General features: G+C 36.1%; 1 protein-coding gene across 8 annotated transcripts in view; it reads right to left on the minus strand.

Moving 5' to 3' along the window:
• Positions 1-480: 480 nt before the first annotated feature.
• LOC144440972 (voltage-dependent calcium channel type A subunit alpha-1-like) overlaps positions 481-17,490 on the minus strand; it is a 141,785-nt gene continuing 124,775 nt past the window's right edge. For 6 of the 8 annotated variants that reach the window (XM_078130457.1, XM_078130454.1, XM_078130452.1 and 3 more), the window contains 6 exons: positions 17,067-17,245; positions 16,778-16,904; positions 15,211-15,303; positions 13,634-13,702; positions 7,889-7,964; positions 481-5,094 (listed from right to left, as the gene is read on the minus strand). In XM_078130457.1, coding sequence (XP_077986583.1) covers positions 4,184-5,094; positions 7,889-7,964; positions 13,634-13,702; positions 15,211-15,303; positions 16,778-16,904; positions 17,067-17,245 — 1,455 coding nt within the window. In that variant the 3' untranslated portion in view covers positions 481-4,183. Of the gene's footprint in view, positions 5,095-7,801; positions 7,965-13,633; positions 13,703-15,210; positions 15,304-16,777; positions 16,905-17,066; positions 17,246-17,490 lie in introns of all 8 variants that reach the window. The other 2 variants (XM_078130458.1, XM_078130456.1) reach the window with 2 other exon arrangements.

Below are 17,490 nucleotides of genomic sequence, written 5' to 3' on the forward strand. Positions count from 1 at the left end.
CGGCTACCTCATTAACATATTGACATGTAAGCCTACATGTAGTTGCACATTGTCAAGTACATCTACCTCATTTAAATATTGTTGTCGAGTAAGTAAATTCTATTTCATATCGTTGTCCAGTACGTCTCATTTACATGCCGTTACGTATACCAAGTTACGTCCACCTTATTTACATGTTGTTGTAAGGTACATCTACCTCATTTTCATGTTGTTATCAGGTAAGCCTACTTCATTTACATATTGTCGTCAGGCATGTCTACCTCATTTACATACTGTTGCCACATTAAGTCCACCTTCATTTTTTGTGGGGTATATCTACCCCATTTGCATATTGTTAACAAGTAAGTCTACTTCATTTACATATTGTTGTCATGTACATCTACCTCACTTTACCATACTGTTAAGTACATCCACACTTTCATTTCACATGTTCAAATTTTTTAAATAAACCACACACCCACTACAGTTATGTAAGTTCTTTAAAAAATCCAATGCAATGGTATGATTTATTTCCATCAATTATGAAATGACAATACAATGACACAGCTCAAATAAGGTGAAATTTGGAAGGATTTTCAATGTTATCACATCCGTTAAATTCTTAGAACACAACTATTCAGTCAAAGTGACAGCTAACTTAGCAGCAGAGACAGATGAACAGGGTTAAATATCAACCATAGGATATACAATGTGAATGTCCTGGTGATAAGTAATCACTATTATCTATCAGCATGCTGAGTATCTATCTAGTAAATGCCATACATATAGTATTTCCCCTCTTGTTCACTGTGTCACTGTGGAAATATGAAAACCATACAATAGAAGAGTTGAAAACTTTCACAAACATCAATACATTGTTTATTAAATTGTTGATAGAGACGAAGTACAGAAATCTCTGTATGACTTCAACTGTTATTACCATTACACAAATACTTTTAATACTCTACATTGCACAATGATACAAGTTTGAATAGATAGGCTAGGCTGGTTCTAGCTGATGAAATATTCTCAGCTTTTTAATATGAATTCAGTAACAAAATCTTAGTTTTAATTAACATTGCTTTTTGGTATTCAATATTATTTAGTAAATGATTTTCATATTACCACAGACCTATTTGCAAGTAATGGCATTATCTCATAACCTCTCTACCTGGCCAATTTCTTTTACTATCCCAGTATTCATTGTACTTGCATACTCCTAACTTTTAAACCATATTCTTTGTTTTGACTTGTCGTCATGGTTGTCAGAGAATTCAAAAGTTAAAGTGTAGATTAATCTATGGTATATGTATACATGTGTATTTGACTCCTTGTAAATCAGTCATTATCTGTGTAGATATTTTTGTTCCCTATAGTATGCAGTTATCTATGTGATCTGAATTTATGTAGTTTTGTTGGATCTGAATGTCTACTCTGCACTGTTACAAAACTCATGAATTGCACATGCCATGCATGTACCAACAGCTAAGTTAGTGGGTACATGTCTTCTGATAAAGAGCAAACCATTGACATTTTCAAAGGTAGAAGTTGTTAATTAATCTTCATTCAATGGATTTATTCCCTTTTAATAAGCAGGTTATTGAAATGACGAGTCATGTAGAGTGTGGACATATGGAGCACTGTCTATAATACAGTATGCTGGAATATGTTTGGTTGAAGTCACATGGGTGGAGTCAGATGGAATCTGGGTATGTTGGGTGGAGTCAGATTGAGTCTGAGTATGTTGGGTTGGGGTTAGATGGAGTCTGGGTATGTTGAGTTGGAGTCACAGTGAGTCTGGATATGTTGGGTGGACTCAGATGGAATCTGGGTATATTGGGTGGAGTGACATGGTGTCCAGGCATGTTGGTAGAGTCACACGGAGTCTGGACATGTTGGGTTGGAGTCGCGTGAGTATAATCACATGGAGTGTGGGCATGTTTGGTATGTTGGGTGGCGTCGCATAAAGTTTGGGTATGTTTGGTATGTTGGGTGGAGTCACATGGAGTTTGGGTATGTTCGCTGGAGACACATGGGGTCTGATTATCTTGAGTTACAGCCACATGGACTCCTGACCTAGTAGACATAAGTTGAAATAGGACAACCATTTTAACACTACTATTATGGCAAGTACATTGATGACTGGCAGTGAAATGCATTTGGAGGTTCAGTATTGAGTAATGTCTTTACAATGAATTTGGAATAGTAAGATATTGGCCCTTTATTCTTTCTCCTAAAACCTGGTTTTCATTGCTTGTCAGTATTATTTGGGACTGTGATTATAATAACGGTAAGATGCATTTCATCTTTACTCATTCTTTTTCTCTCTCTTAGCTGTAGAAAAGATGATATCAAATCACTAGTTAGATAGGCTACCAGCTTGACTCAAGTATTGATGAACAGCTAAACCACGCCCAATTAACTGACTATTTTGTTTTGGAATACGACTTATTGAATAATGCATACTTATGACATCAATGGTGAAAAAATAAACAAATTTGTTATTACATATGAAGGGGTGATGAACAATGTATGGGGAAATGGATATAGACTACATTTAAAAAACTGTATTTCTAACTAGAATTCAATGGCTAAAAGGTTACTTAGATGGTGGAAATAGTACATAATTTTTTCAAGTTCTTAGTTTCCAATGTATTAAATGCATTGAAATGTTTAATGTTATGATGGGTGTATATGTGTATGTACTGGTATCTATGTGTGAATTTTAATTACAATAGGAATACAATGTATACTATCTATCTATCTACGTTCTTTATAACTATTGCACACTAGATAGGGTTTGGCAACAAAAAAATGGTTCCTCTCACTACATAGGCTTTTGCTGCATCAGCCTCTTCCGTATTAGCCTTCATATGGCCAAAAACAACCCTCTATCAAGTTCTTTTGATTTTAATATAGGTACAGAAAAAAAGCACTAACTGTCCCTCTTCTCAGTAATATTCCTTCTCCTACCCTGTAAACTTACATTATATGTCACAAAAAGATGCAAAAAGTCTTATAAAATTTTTTGCCATTTGTCCATAAATAAGATTAAATTCAGAGAAAAATGTACATCCACCTGATATTTGTATACAACCCTAACATCTGCAATAAACAGACAAATATATTAACAGTAAATTACAAGCATGGAAATTACAATAAATTGTTTTACCATCATTGCGGCTTGCATAGTCTGTGAAATACAATGCAAAATGCACTTATAACTTATATTACACGAGTTTAACATAAATGCAACGTCAGAATCAGTCCTGCTGAAACTTAGATGGGAAGGTAATCTGAACTAACGTTGACTCAAAAATAAATTAGTTGCAGCAGAAAGTTTAACGCCAGGGTATTGGCTATTTATATATTAATTATATCCCAAATTTGGTATAATAACAAAGAAATTAGCACTTTAAAAATATACACAAATGGAAATTTGCATAAATAGGAAAATGATATGAATATCTTGGTACAGCAATTTTTGCTTTCAGAATAAAGTGTCAGCAATATTGGAAGAATGCTGACCATAGGAATTATGTTGTGTAATGTATTAAACATACAATACTTTTGAAATTTTAGCCAACTAAATTTAATGGCAGTCAGGAGCTCAATTCTGTAAACTTGAATATTAGTTAAACAATGTCAGGATACATGTTGAGATCTATCGTCTGTTCTAAACTCACAAAATTTCAAATTTGGAGCCACTAGATAACACTGCTCAATGATATTTACAAAGTCTGTGCAGAATATTGGAATGAAAGGCTGAATGAACATTGCAAATAATTCAATAATTTATGTACAAGAAATATTGAGAAGTCCTTCCTTCATTTTCTAACTAACCAGTCATGTATTTTTTTTTTGAATTTCTTTTTTTTTTGAATTTGTATAGAAAACAGGTCAATAAGTTGGTAACGTTTGTAGAATAATTTAATACTCTATTTGTTCCATCACCATGGTAACAACATGATGTGTTGGAGTCTTTTTGTGCATGATCAGTGAGCTAAGCCGCAGCTGTTCAATGTGAAGGGATATGATCAATACTAACAGTGGCGGCGACAACATCATCAATTCCACAGCACTGGACATCTGTTTGTAGATTCAAATTACTGATAATTGTGTCCTATCAGAAACATACTATGACACAAACAGCACCAGGCAAATAACAAAGTCATGCCCACTGTCAAGTGTACGTTAATCTAGTTCAATACCAATCTCCTTCTTCATCGGAGTCTGTGTGTCCCGTCACACCAGCACTCCCGCTACTGTGTCCACTACGTGTACGGCCTGGACCACGTGATCGTGCTGGTCCAGGCTGTTGTGGTGGGCTGAAATTTGGCACGCCATGGCCCCTGCCCCTGTCTTGTTGAGAGGCTGTTGATAAACCATTAGGTACACGTGGTGATATTGAACTATGACGACTTGGAGTCGGTGGAAGAGGCTGTCTTGATGCAGCTTCATAAGATGGCGGTGTGTCACTTGGATGGCGGTACGTATCTTCCATATATCTAGCTCTATCTGGTGACCTACTTAGTCCACTATAGTGACTACCTCTACTATCAGTTTTTGTTGGTGATGTTCTTATAGTGTTTCTACTACCCTTTGAAGGGCTTTTGTCCCGTTCTCTTGAAACAGATCGTCGTCTTGGTTGTGGGGATGTAGGTCTGGAACGTGGTCTCCCTGTTGCTGGCTGTATTGATGATAAAAGATCAGCATCTCTAAGCCGCTGTTGGTCAATTTCAGTGGGCAATTGTGGCAATTTCCTCCCAGTGCCTTTCTTTGGTGAAGAAGTATTTCCATTTTGAGGATCATGTGGGGTGAACGATCGGCGACGTGGGCCAGGACTTGGGCTTGGACTTATTCCTCTGGCGTCAGGAGGAAGTCCTGTTTTACTGCTAGATCTGGATCTACCTCTCTCAGGTGTTCGGAATTCTGGTGGTGTGCTCTCCGGTGTGGCATGTGGAGGGCTTCTCACACGAGGCTGTGGTAGTCTTATTAAATCCTCCGATGTTGGTCTCACATAATTTGGTGGAGGATCTGTAGATCCAGGTATCTGTCGTCCACTAGGTGCCGACTGTCTGTATGGTGGTGGATACACGTCATCAACCATTCTCCCTATTACACATTCAAAGTGAAAATAAAATACTCATTATTGTCAACAAACTGAAACTGGTAACTCTTACAACAAAAAACCAGCAGAATTAGGTGAGTGAGGTCAGACTCAAAATATATTGGGTCATATTATTCAATCGAATCAAACACTTTTCACTGGAAAGTACATTTTGGAAGAGCAGATTTTTTAAAAATTTACTGTAAGAACAAATCATGATCACATAAATTAAATTGGTTGCATAGATTGAAAGATTTTGTCAGTGTTGGCACTGCTTGTCACTCAGTCATTCACACTATAATAAGCAAGGGAGTGATAAACAGCGCCCTCAATCGTAAATCTTTCACTTCATTCATTCTATTGTGCAAACATTCCAGGAAAAATGTTGAAATGAAAATTTGTTTACATTTTTTCTGTTTTCTCAGCCTTCTTGTGAAAACATTTTGCATTAAATGAACCATTTCAAGATTTTAAATATATATGAATCTGATCTCACATTCCTTGACAAAAACTCTGTTTAAATTCGGGCACCAAATTAGCATATATCAACTTAACTAGTGAAAAACTTGTTTTTTCACTGTCACCATGGTAACAATCATGTATACCACTATCTTCATCTTCAACTTTAATGATTAAAGGGGCACAGGCTGAGCTTATATCTTTTGGGGGTAAAATTTTGCTGCATAATCAAAAGGCACTAGTAATCTACGTACTGAAAAATATGTACATTTTCATACATATGAAAAAATGACGCAGAAATCCCTAGTATGCAATCAAGTGTTCTAACAATGCCTGAAGATAAGTGTAATGTCCTAAAAGACATGTATACTAGAAGACTTTGAGATTTTATGTAAGTATTTTCACTTGTGATTAAGTGATAAACTCAGCTTGTGCCACTTTTACATGGTATCACTATTTAAAGCTAAATGAAATACATGTAAACACAAAGTTTACAAATAAAAAGCAGTGGATTAACTTTGCTACTAATTTATTGCATTTCACTTTTTTTAAAGAAACATTGCCATGAAAAAAATTATCACTGATATTTGTTCCTCACTACTACAAGTTGATAATATGCAGGTTTGGCGCCTGAAAATACCAATACCGGTAACATTTTTATAACATTTGCAACATGCCCCCAAACATTTGCATCCAAAATCTAAAAATGCATTCCCCTTAATTACCTCTAACCATACAACCAATAGGTAGTACGGTAATTGATAAACAAACACATGCACTTCACATATACTCTATTTCACATATACTCTATTTCACCACACACATCAATGATTCTCACACCAAACAAACAACGCAACAATTGGTCTTAATAATTTTCATCTGTAAGATTAACCATGCAATAATTTGTTTGATTTGTTTTCTGCAGTCTTAATTAAGATTTAAAGTCAGTACACAAGTCAAATAATGCCAAGGATGATTTCACTCAGTCAAGGATAGCAAGTTATCATCACTTTTAACACTGGAAAAATAATCTAACCCTTTCAATTTGTTCATTATTTGTGTTCTATTGTCACAGATTTTAGAAGACATGAAAGATTCAAAGTGGAAGGATATGGTTATTTTTGGACAGTTGATTTACAAGATACTTAGTCTAAGAGCAAATTGTACGTGAATGTTTATTTTAAAGAAAACTTTGTTATTGAGCAACTAGTGTCATGAAAAACCTCACAGGTATTGTGTCAGTCATTGTAACTAGTGTAGAGAAAAAAAGTTACAAGTTTAATAGTCAACTAGTGGCAAAGAAGTAATACAGGTTTTACTATCTGTGGTGACACAACTTTCATTTCATGAAAGCATATATTACAACTGTGAGTGTATACATCTGAATCAATTCTAATGACTTAGGGGTACATGTAAACCACTCAGCATGATAATCAAGCAGTCATTAATCAAATTCTCTAAATGAAGATGCAAGGCATGGCAACAACAAATGCATTCAAACAATCATAAGGACATAAATCTAGGATATGTACCCTTTCTTTCCCTAAGCATGACACACATGCAACCCTGTCCCCATTCACCTCCGTTTACCAATATAGTAGTTTCATTACATTATAACTGAAGGATGCACACCCATTCAAACCCATTCACATCGCTTAATTCTGTGCACCTATTCAACCTATAAACCCAATCACATTCACCTCTTTTTACACACCCATTCACACCCATAACCATACAATCAAACCCATTCATTCACTCCCTTTCCCTCACATTCCTTCATTGTAGTCTGTGTGATACCTAGAGCACCATCGAGGCGATCAAAGTAGAGCACCGTCCACTGATGAAGAGAGATATATAATTCTTAGTATTATCTGTAAAAATGGTAGTAATAAACATGCAGAGGTTAGATCAAGCAGACATCCCATAAGAAAGCAACCCTTATAAAGACAACCGAAAGAAAGTTACCCCAGAGTCAAAGTTTGTGGTGTGTCAAAGAGAAATGCGTATGCTTAGTATGGAATCCTGTCCGGAAGGTTATGGCAAGATAGCATCGTTTTGCTTGATGTGAAAATGAAGCATGTATGTCATGTTAGAATGCTAAAAATCTTGTTGGATGAATGAATGAGTCAGTCAGTAGTTGGCAAATATTTGGCCTGCAAAGTTAGGCACTGGATTATTATTAAGTAGATAGGCCAGCTAGCCAAAAAAAAGTGATGCTAGTCTTGTTTTGTTTTGTTTTGCTTTTCTGCTTACCCACAGGATTGACAAACCACAAAGATTCACTGCTGGTCATTTAACGTTTGACACTCCAGTCCTTTAACATGTTTGTGAAGAAACTACCTGGAGCACTCCTCTCGTTAGGATTGTTGTTGCCACTGTCCACTCTATCTTCTCCTTTCTGAGGTAGATCACGAACCTGATATCACAAAAGAAACACAGTAATTTGACATGAACATTTCAAGCCCCCTCCATGGAGTTGGCTCACACAACTTCAACTGTAAGTATATATAATATATAATATATAAGTAGAATGAAAAGAGAGAAAAATGTGACACAGATAGCGATTGACAATGTGTTTGATTTGACTAGACATCGACAGTCACAGTCATGCCAGACAGTACAGGGACTCTATTGAGCCTTGATAGGAAGGGTGTACTCTTATCTCTTTGATTTCCAATGATCTCTTTCTCTCTCAATTTTAAAACTTATTCTACCAGAATAGATCAAAATCATGGTAAAAAATAAACAGAAACTTGGATCACCAACCTTTACATGTATACACACTGGCATTAGGAAGCCCATTTGAGATGATACTTGTAATTTGTGTAATATTACGGCAAAATTTAAGATATTTATTGTCATAAATTGCTAAGGATAAAGAGTGGTGACCAATTTTCTTCCATTTTGAATATTAATTCATACTGATTTGGTCATGAATAAAGTCAGTTTTTATCATAGTACATCCTTCCTTTATCTTGATCAGAGATTTGCTGTGGATTTTCCCTGAGACTTTTAAATCCTGATAGCAATACAACAGTGCCAACTACAGCTGAACAACTGGATAAAAGTTGGATGTGATGTGTATGCAATTGAATGTGACAATGTGGACATGCCATGTACAATGTGGAATGCAATATGTGCCAATGTTAGCCGTACCAATCCTGGAGTGTTTGGAGGGGGACACTGGGGGTGAATTGCTAATATTGGGCACTAGGACACATTGAGGAAAACACTTTGGGTTAGTGTACTGTGGTATAGTTATCAACTATTTGGGAGAGTGTATGGAATTCACCATGAATCAACATATAGTGAAGGTTTACAGTATTAACAACAATGCAGTGATAATTTTTGAACATGTTAGATTTTGGATTGTATGCTAACACCACCTTTAAATAGAACAAAGCCATTTCACTGCATATTACAATGGAATGTTTGTATTGTAGTTATTTAAGACATGAAAAGTATATGTTGTTAGGTGCCTTTGGTCTAGTATGTAAATATATATCAGCATGTTTGTTTTTTCATCATTTCCCTAGCAGTTGCCAACATGGAGAGTTCATTGTTTTTCACTTCTCTTATTGGCCACCACTGTACCACATGACATGCTGGTATTTACCAAAGAATCATGAATAATTAATCACCAAAATGGAGGTGATCAGTACAAAAATATGTTATGACAAGTTGTCTGTACAGGTACATCCAAGTCCTGATTCAGATGTAACATTCGGCATCTGGAAGGGTTAGAGTGTTACAAACAAGTTAACCAAGAATGTTAGGGCCGATTATATTAGGAATTGTTTAGCAGGATTTTTACAAGAGGATTGCTAGGGAGCTATGGTTATGTCAAACTAGTTTATGCTAACTGATTGCGACAGCTAATATTGGCACAAAAAACAGCGTGGTGTACATGACAGCTTGGCTGGAGCTCATCAAATGCAGGCAGAGATCTCGGGTTCATGGAGGTGAATCAGGAGCCTGTACTCATGGGCAGCTTATAAAATTAGCAAAACTAAAACTTGGATGAGATGAGATGAAATGAGAGAATGAGGCATACGTGAAGACAAGGCAAAGCATGATTCGAGTGCACAGCCACTCAGAATGTTAGTTCAGCAAACAACTATTAAATCCATAGTTTGAAATTTGTTATTAACTACAAAAAGTATGAATATGTTCAAAATATTTAGTATTGAAAAAAAAAACATAATGTCACACGAAACGAATAAAAAAAAACATGGTCAGAGGTGCACTGTTTGGAACACTGAATATTATTTGAGAAGATTAAACACAAATTGTAAAAAAAAGCACACCAAACAAAAATTTGAAAGCAAACACAAATGACGATTAACTGATGATTGCTAAATCCATTCTTCACCTTCTTGTTAGTGGTATGTGGTTGATTCCTGTTCCACAGTTGATCTTCCAGCTCAATTATTTCTTTTGCCTGAAGACTCCTATACTTACGGCTTGAGCTCCTATCTCTACTATCTCTGTCATACAGACTAGTATCCTGTTCAAGTAGCCTATCCTCCTCTCTTAGAGTTTCTAATTCTCCCATTTGAATACTCTTACGTTGTCTTCCTAACCCTTGCATCCTGCTCGGTTCATGTGGCACACTTCTCTTTCTATGCCTATCTACTTCCCTCATCTCATATTTCTCATTCCCAACCTTTGCCTTCTTGCCGTCTAGCTTTTCCTCAATTCTTTCCAGACTACTCTGCCTAGAGTGTATTCTATCCCTACCGGAGCCTTGGCTACCTCTTCTCTCATAGATATCTTCCTTTGAACCACGTCCACTGCCTACACTATCTTCTGAAGCATGGCTTTTTCTACGTTCTCGTGTATCTGATCCTAAATCTGACATTCTCATTTCTTTGTCAGGACTAATAGATGCATCAAGTCTCTCTCGACTACTTCTTCTATCAGACCTATCTACACTTGACCGTCGTTCTCTATCTATTCTATCATAATTAGGCCTTCTATCTAATCTCTCCTGACTTTGTCTATCTAAGTGATCTAAGCTAGATCTACGCTCTCTATCAATTCTATCATAACTAGACCTTCTATCTAACCTATCTTGACTAGATCTATCTAAACGTTCTTGACTAGCTCTACGGTCTCTGTCAAGTCTATCTTGGCTAGAGGCTCTATCTGGCCACTGTCCTCTATCCTCACTCACTCTTCTATCTCTACTGTATCTGATATCATTGTCCAAGTCCTGACCAGAAGCACTACCTCTTCTACTGTTACGACCCTCCTCTAGGCCTCTGTCATAGTTACTTGGTCTACGATCCATACCTATGCTAGTTTTCCGTACTCTCTCACCACCTCTGTAATCACTCCCATAATCACCATGTGTATAGTATCCCTGCATCATACTTTTCTCTCTCTGTATCCAGGATTTTTTCTCAAACAATCTATCAAAATCTGGCATGACATAGTAGTCATCAGAGACGTTTGAATACACACTATCTCGCCTTGACCCTGGCTGATCAGCATAAGAAGCATACCTAATGTCATCATACTTATCCATACCACTTTTAGACCTTGAGCCCAAGCCGTAGTCTTGTGTGTATCTAGAACTAGTATCAGACTTGGTGTTTGAGCCGGGACCCAAGTGGCCTACTGAATTCATGTACTTATGATTAAGAGCATTCAATTCTTTGGTAGTCAGCTTAGTCCTCCCAGAATTTCCCATGTGTTTATTGGCATGATGGTAAGCATTGTCTGCACTAGTCTGCTCCATTCGAGGTGCGCATGGAAAATGGTAGTGAAAAATAAAGCCATGATTTAGCACGTGATTCATGAGCAGTCAAGGGGGTAAAGAATATCCGTTCCTACCACAAATTTTAGGGCACAGGTCACACTAGAAAACTTATACATGTTTCTCCTGTGCATTGTGCAAAGTGAGACAATAACAGTTGAAGCGTTTTTTTACTGTCATAAATACATTTTGAATGTAAAATGGTGGTAGGAATGGCACCCCCTGACTGTTGAAACCAATTGTACCACACCAATGAAAAGGGATAAAGTGAAAGCATTGATGAAAAGATGATACGGAGATAGTTAAAAAAGCAGGTCTGGTCGAGATAGAGGTCAGAAAACATGCAGGAAGGTTGAAGGTTAAAGGTCATTGAAAAAATGTCAGGAAAAGTTGTCTACGTTTTCTTTTGTGTTAACTGATAGATGTGTAAGATGGTTTAGATGAGTTAGAACTACTGTATCCATTGCCAAAGGCTTGATAATAGTGTAAATTCTTGCTCCAAGAATGTCACTTTTTTGTTTTTATGAAGGTCCAATTATGATGTATGCAAAATGTATGCAAATCCATTTCCATGACAGACTGGATGATATCTGTCTGTCCTGCTGACAGTTGCATCATGGGAATAATTTGAGTAAAGAAGCGAGTCGAGGATGATGAAATTGATCAAAGCTACCCACTAGGGAGATATAAGGAGCAAGCACAAGTCTCTGAAATGTCGAGAGAAGTTGCTAGAGTGAGTAGTATGTGACGAAAAAATGGGCCCAGCCTGTATTGTGTGCTGACACTGGGAATGAATACAGCAAAGCCAACAAACTGTGTACAGGTTAAATTCTGTTAGTGGAGAAAAAGCATCTCTACTACACATGTACTGGTCTCAGTCAGCCGCATAGTGATTAAGAACACATCAAGTTGTTAAAGAGATCGTGTTAGATGACACATAAAACAATAACAACAAAAAAACAAACCGTTGTGAGGTTCAAGTTTAAAAAAACAGTACTATGTAATTAGTAATTAAACACCTATGTAAAGCACTACTGGTGTAAAGCAGATAACACAAACATTAGTACTAACAACACCATCACAGTATACAATTATACAATACAATATCAAAGTTGTCATGACAACAGCTATTACAGCTGTGCTTACATCTGTCTGTGAATGCAAAACACTGTGCTGCACATTGTTCAAGTGTAGTGTACAATAAACATTTACTAATCAAGCCAAGTGCAAACAAAAACACAACAACAAATGCATGTCATTTTATGTGAACCGATGTATATGTAACAATACATTATATCAATAGTTCAATAATTTCTTACAAATTTCAGGAACTTGGCTTAATGTCTAGGGTGTCATAATTTTATTCACAAATATGTTTCTTGAATCAGCCAAAAAATACTGATGACATACAGGTATGTATGAACCAACAGCCATAATGTCATCTGTAGTCTTTGACTTTTACAAGGAAAATACTTGGGAATATGACAAACATAGGCCAGGAATATGCAGCACCACATATATATCTATTACAGTGTATGTCATGTATACTTGTGTACTGTTATGTACAATGTGTTATTGTCATGAAAGTTGCTGTCATGCAGAGATAGAAAGTAAAGTGTTGGTGGTAGTCTGGAGATTGTAATGTGCTGAAAGATATACAAGTGTAAGGCAGAGAGTGACTCAGAAAAATTATTAAAGCAGAATGTGTTACAAAGATTGTAATGTGCAAGTGTCATGCAGAAAGGAACCCGATAATGGGTTGATGGTAGTCTGTGCTACAGGTGTTACAACGCTATTGATAGTTAAATCAATAGGCATAGCAAAATTGTCAGTCTGCTACAAGTGTTGAGCTGAGATGGATAAAGGGAAGTATTGATATCAATGTCTGTTGATATGCACAATAAAGGGAAGATTGTAAAGTGCTGAATAATGTACAAGTGTTATGCCCAGATGGATAGAAGAAAGTGCTGATAGTAATGTCTGTTCATACATATAACAAAGGGAAAATTGTAATGTGGTGAATTATGGTGTACAAATGTTACATAGAGATGGCTGCAGTGAGGAATATAGTAATGTCTTGTATTTATAACAAAGGAGGGACTGTAATGTACTGACATTGCACAAGTGTTATGCAGAGATGGAGGAAGTGAGGTGTTGTTAGCACTATTTGCTGGTTGTATGATGAATGAAAGTGTTGTGTAGATCTATACTGTCAGACTGTCTGTCCAAGTCATATATTACAGTGTAGTAGTGTATGCTGAATATATGTATACACACACAGACTTTATCAAAAAATAACTCAAATTAAGTCAAAATACACCAACCTGAGATTTATCTCGGTCTGTTCTAGGGTCTTCATCTCTTTGATGTACATTGGTCAGTTCTATTCCATGCTAGTATGGGAAAAAGTTTTACCAATTTTGTCTTAAGATTATAGTACCATTTGATAATAAGACTCCATTTAAAAAAAAATGCTTAAAAGCATCAATAACTGAATCCTTCCACATTTGTTTGTTCATTGAATGGTTGAATACTTGTTATATTCTTTTGGAAATAATTTAAAACCAACTGATTGTTGATGTAATTCTACTGCAGAAGTACAAGAAGTTGACTATGGGAGGAAAATAAAGACATCATGATACATACTAGGTATCTGCAATGAAGCTTTTGTTGCTTACAATAGCTGGGTTAACCATAAAGCTTTGTAAATTAGTTTTAATACACACATGTTAAGTTAGTTTGCAGAAACGTAAACTCTTTGATAGGAGATGAGATGGCAAAAGTAGCAGAAATTAACTTTGCATAGTATTTGTGAGTTATTTGCCAGCACAGAATGTTTATCAATGATCTGCAAGTGTTCAAGCTGTTGTCATTTCTGTAGTTGAGAGGTTTTCAAAGCCAGGATTTCAATCCTAGTTTCTCGACATCAGTGTTCTCTATCAGTGTAGGCCATATGGTTTACATACATAGGATTATTCTTCTTTTTGTTCTGGACCAACTTTTTCTCTAGCTCTGCCAAACACTGTTTTTCACACCTAAATGTTTAATCCTTTTTCAAAGTGGGCTGTGACCAGTGTGATTTCTCAACTCAAGTGTCATTTCTTAAATACGGTCTACAGGTAAGTGAAAGTAGTGCTAGTGGGCTCCAGTAGTATACGGTTCAAATCATATTCTACAAGTTTAACTGTCGTCTAGGCACCCTGGGTAGAGTGCGCCCTCTAATGAATGACAACATTTTTTGTTGTGGGTTAACATTATAAAAATTGGGTTTTTCTTGTGGATAAAACCATGGTAACGGATAAGGAATTACCAAATTGGAATAGACGGGAGAGGGCCAAACCTTTTGCTATGCTAATATCTAATGACTAAATCATTATTTTGTGGGGGAAGAATACTGGAATAGATGGGAGGGGACCAAACCTTTTGTTATGCTGATATCTGATGACTAAATCATTATTTTGTGGGGGATGAATACTGGAATAGATGGGAGGGGACCAAACCTTTTGCTACGCTAATATCTAATGACTAAATCATTATTTTGTGGAGGAAGAATACTGGAATAGATGGGAAGGGACCAAACCTTTCGGTATGCTAATATCAAATGACTATATAATTTTTTGGGCTGGGAAAATACTGGAACAATAAGGTGACCAAACCAGAAAATCACTAGATAACAATATTTTCTTTTGTTATGCAAATATCTCATGACTTTAAACTGACTATCATTATTTTGTGGAGAACATAGTCAAATAGAAGGAAGTATCCACACCATAAAGTAATCAGATAACAATTCCTTTTGTTATGCAAATATATCCTGACTTTATAGTATTTCATAGGGGAGAGTACAGGAATAGAAGGGAGGTGACCAAACCAGAGAGTGAGAAGAGTATTGTGGTTATACCTCGTCTTCAAAATAGTGGTAGGGTCCATCAATGCCTGAATACTCCTCTGAGTAGACGGAGTGCGAGGTAATGCCATCCACCAAATATTCCTCCTAAATGACCACATACATCAATACGAACGACAACACCACCACATGGTCACAAAATAACACATGCAAAAAGTTGTGGTGCACATGGAATGACAACAAAGACAACGAAAGAAAACATGCAAAATCATAGCATTTGTCATTTGTGAGTAGTTGTGAGTACAATAAAAATAATCTTTCATGTTAATATTAATTCATGTATAATTCATGCATTTTTTTTTCTGAACTTGATCTTTAACGCACATTACATGGGAATCAGAAAATCTGCTGTTTTTATAATCATGTTATCAATAGTTTAGAGATTGACAAACTGAAATTAACAGTGCATATTTCGCTTTAATTATGTCAGTTTTGAATTGCAAAATTTTATTGAATCTTTCTCACTTCAATTTTTGAATAATTTTGTTGAATGTGACTTGTGTTGGAATAACTTTATCATCCAAATAAACATCAAAAGATTCAAATGAAAAGAAGTGACAATCACAATTGTTAATATGTGTACATTGATTCCATACTAATTTCCATGTAAAATTTTATTGACTTTATATTTTAAATTCAAAATCAAGTCATATTTTGCATTTGAACTTCTGATTCCCAAGTTAGATATTAATACATTTAATCTTAAACTTGAACTTATCATATGATGTAAACATGAACTGAACATAAAAATAAATGATGAAACTGAAATAAAGCTCAGAAAAATAATGAAAACGAAGGAAATTATTAAAACATGCTTAAACTGTTACCACAGGCACACTACTGCTATGCATGCACATTAGGTCACCCAGGATTTCATATATCCAGTGCAGGCATACGAATCAAGGCATGGAAGAGACGGGTTAGGCAGTTGGTAGGACAAGGTGGGATGGAATGGATTCCCGATTACCTTCCCATTATACTTATGCACTATCCGGTATCATACATGCTTTGGGAATAGTCTTGTAGTTGTACTTTTCTCATACATTACTAACGCTTGATTTTAATCTGTATGCTAATTTTAACATGCTACCGTAGTAACAGGACTAATTGTATGTATTCTAAGACTACACTTTGGGATATATTTCTGAGGAATTTTAAATCTGACTTTGTTCTCTAGAGAGTCGGGACTGCAGGAAGTATTTGCAATGCGATTGAATTACGTCCCAATTGTTAGGACTACCGGTACCTAATACATGCAGGATGGGACACTACAGGTTAGCTGTCTACCAGTATTTCTAAACTACAACAGAAAACCGTGTCCGTGAATATCAACAAATATTTAGAATTGCTCCAGTTTAACAAAGCTAAACTTCAACTTGCGAAAGTATTAAGTTTTGTTTGTTAACAGTATATAGTCACAGAAATAGTCACATGTATATTTAGAAACCGTTGTCTCCTCAGTAATATTTCATTTTCTGTTTGTCACCGTTGAATTCCAAGTTATTGTACAGTTTTACAAAGTTGTGTGAAATCAACTGAACACGGTGAATACAACACTAACCTGTGACCCATCAGGAACTTCTTTACGTCGTGGGGATCTACTGCGACTGCGGCGACGGAAAAAACTAAGAGATCTCCATCCTAAGCGGTCTGATTGAGGCTCCTCACCAGGTGGACATTTTTCAAGGCTAATGATTGACAAATAGGAATACACATCAAGGTGATACATAGTAATTAGCATATTGTATGTCAAGCACATCTGGTTTATAAAAGCTGAAGAATACAAGAATAGATTAGCATGTGATATTGAAGTGGATCTTTCAATGTAATAAAGATACATATAGTTATACCTGTGTGTAGATCCTGTCAGACTTTCTTTAGATTTCCTTTTCCATTCACTAAATCCTCCATCTGATCCAGAGCTGAGACTGCGTGTATCTTTATCTTTCTCTTCACCATCTATCTGATCAAGACTTGTATTGGAACGACGTACAACACCAATAAAACGGCGAAACAACGAAGGAGGGCGCTACGGAGTCAAAATTGATTAACATATCACTACGACAACCAAAAGACAAATACTGGCTGGAGGGAAAGCAGGCATATCAGATGTACATGTGAATTAGCCAGTATTAATACTTGAAATAAGACGACTTTTAACTTTACTTTGTAACTTTTATTGATCAAAAACAATTTTGTAAAAATTTTTTGGAGGAGTTAATAACACAATGCAGTGCTTTGATATGAAATGCGAAATAAAATGATTGTTTTTTT

Source organism: Glandiceps talaboti, chromosome 10 (assembly GCF_964340395.1).
Source record: "Glandiceps talaboti chromosome 10, keGlaTala1.1, whole genome shotgun sequence".
In the NCBI taxonomy this organism is placed as follows: domain Eukaryota; kingdom Metazoa; phylum Hemichordata; class Enteropneusta; family Spengelidae; genus Glandiceps; species Glandiceps talaboti.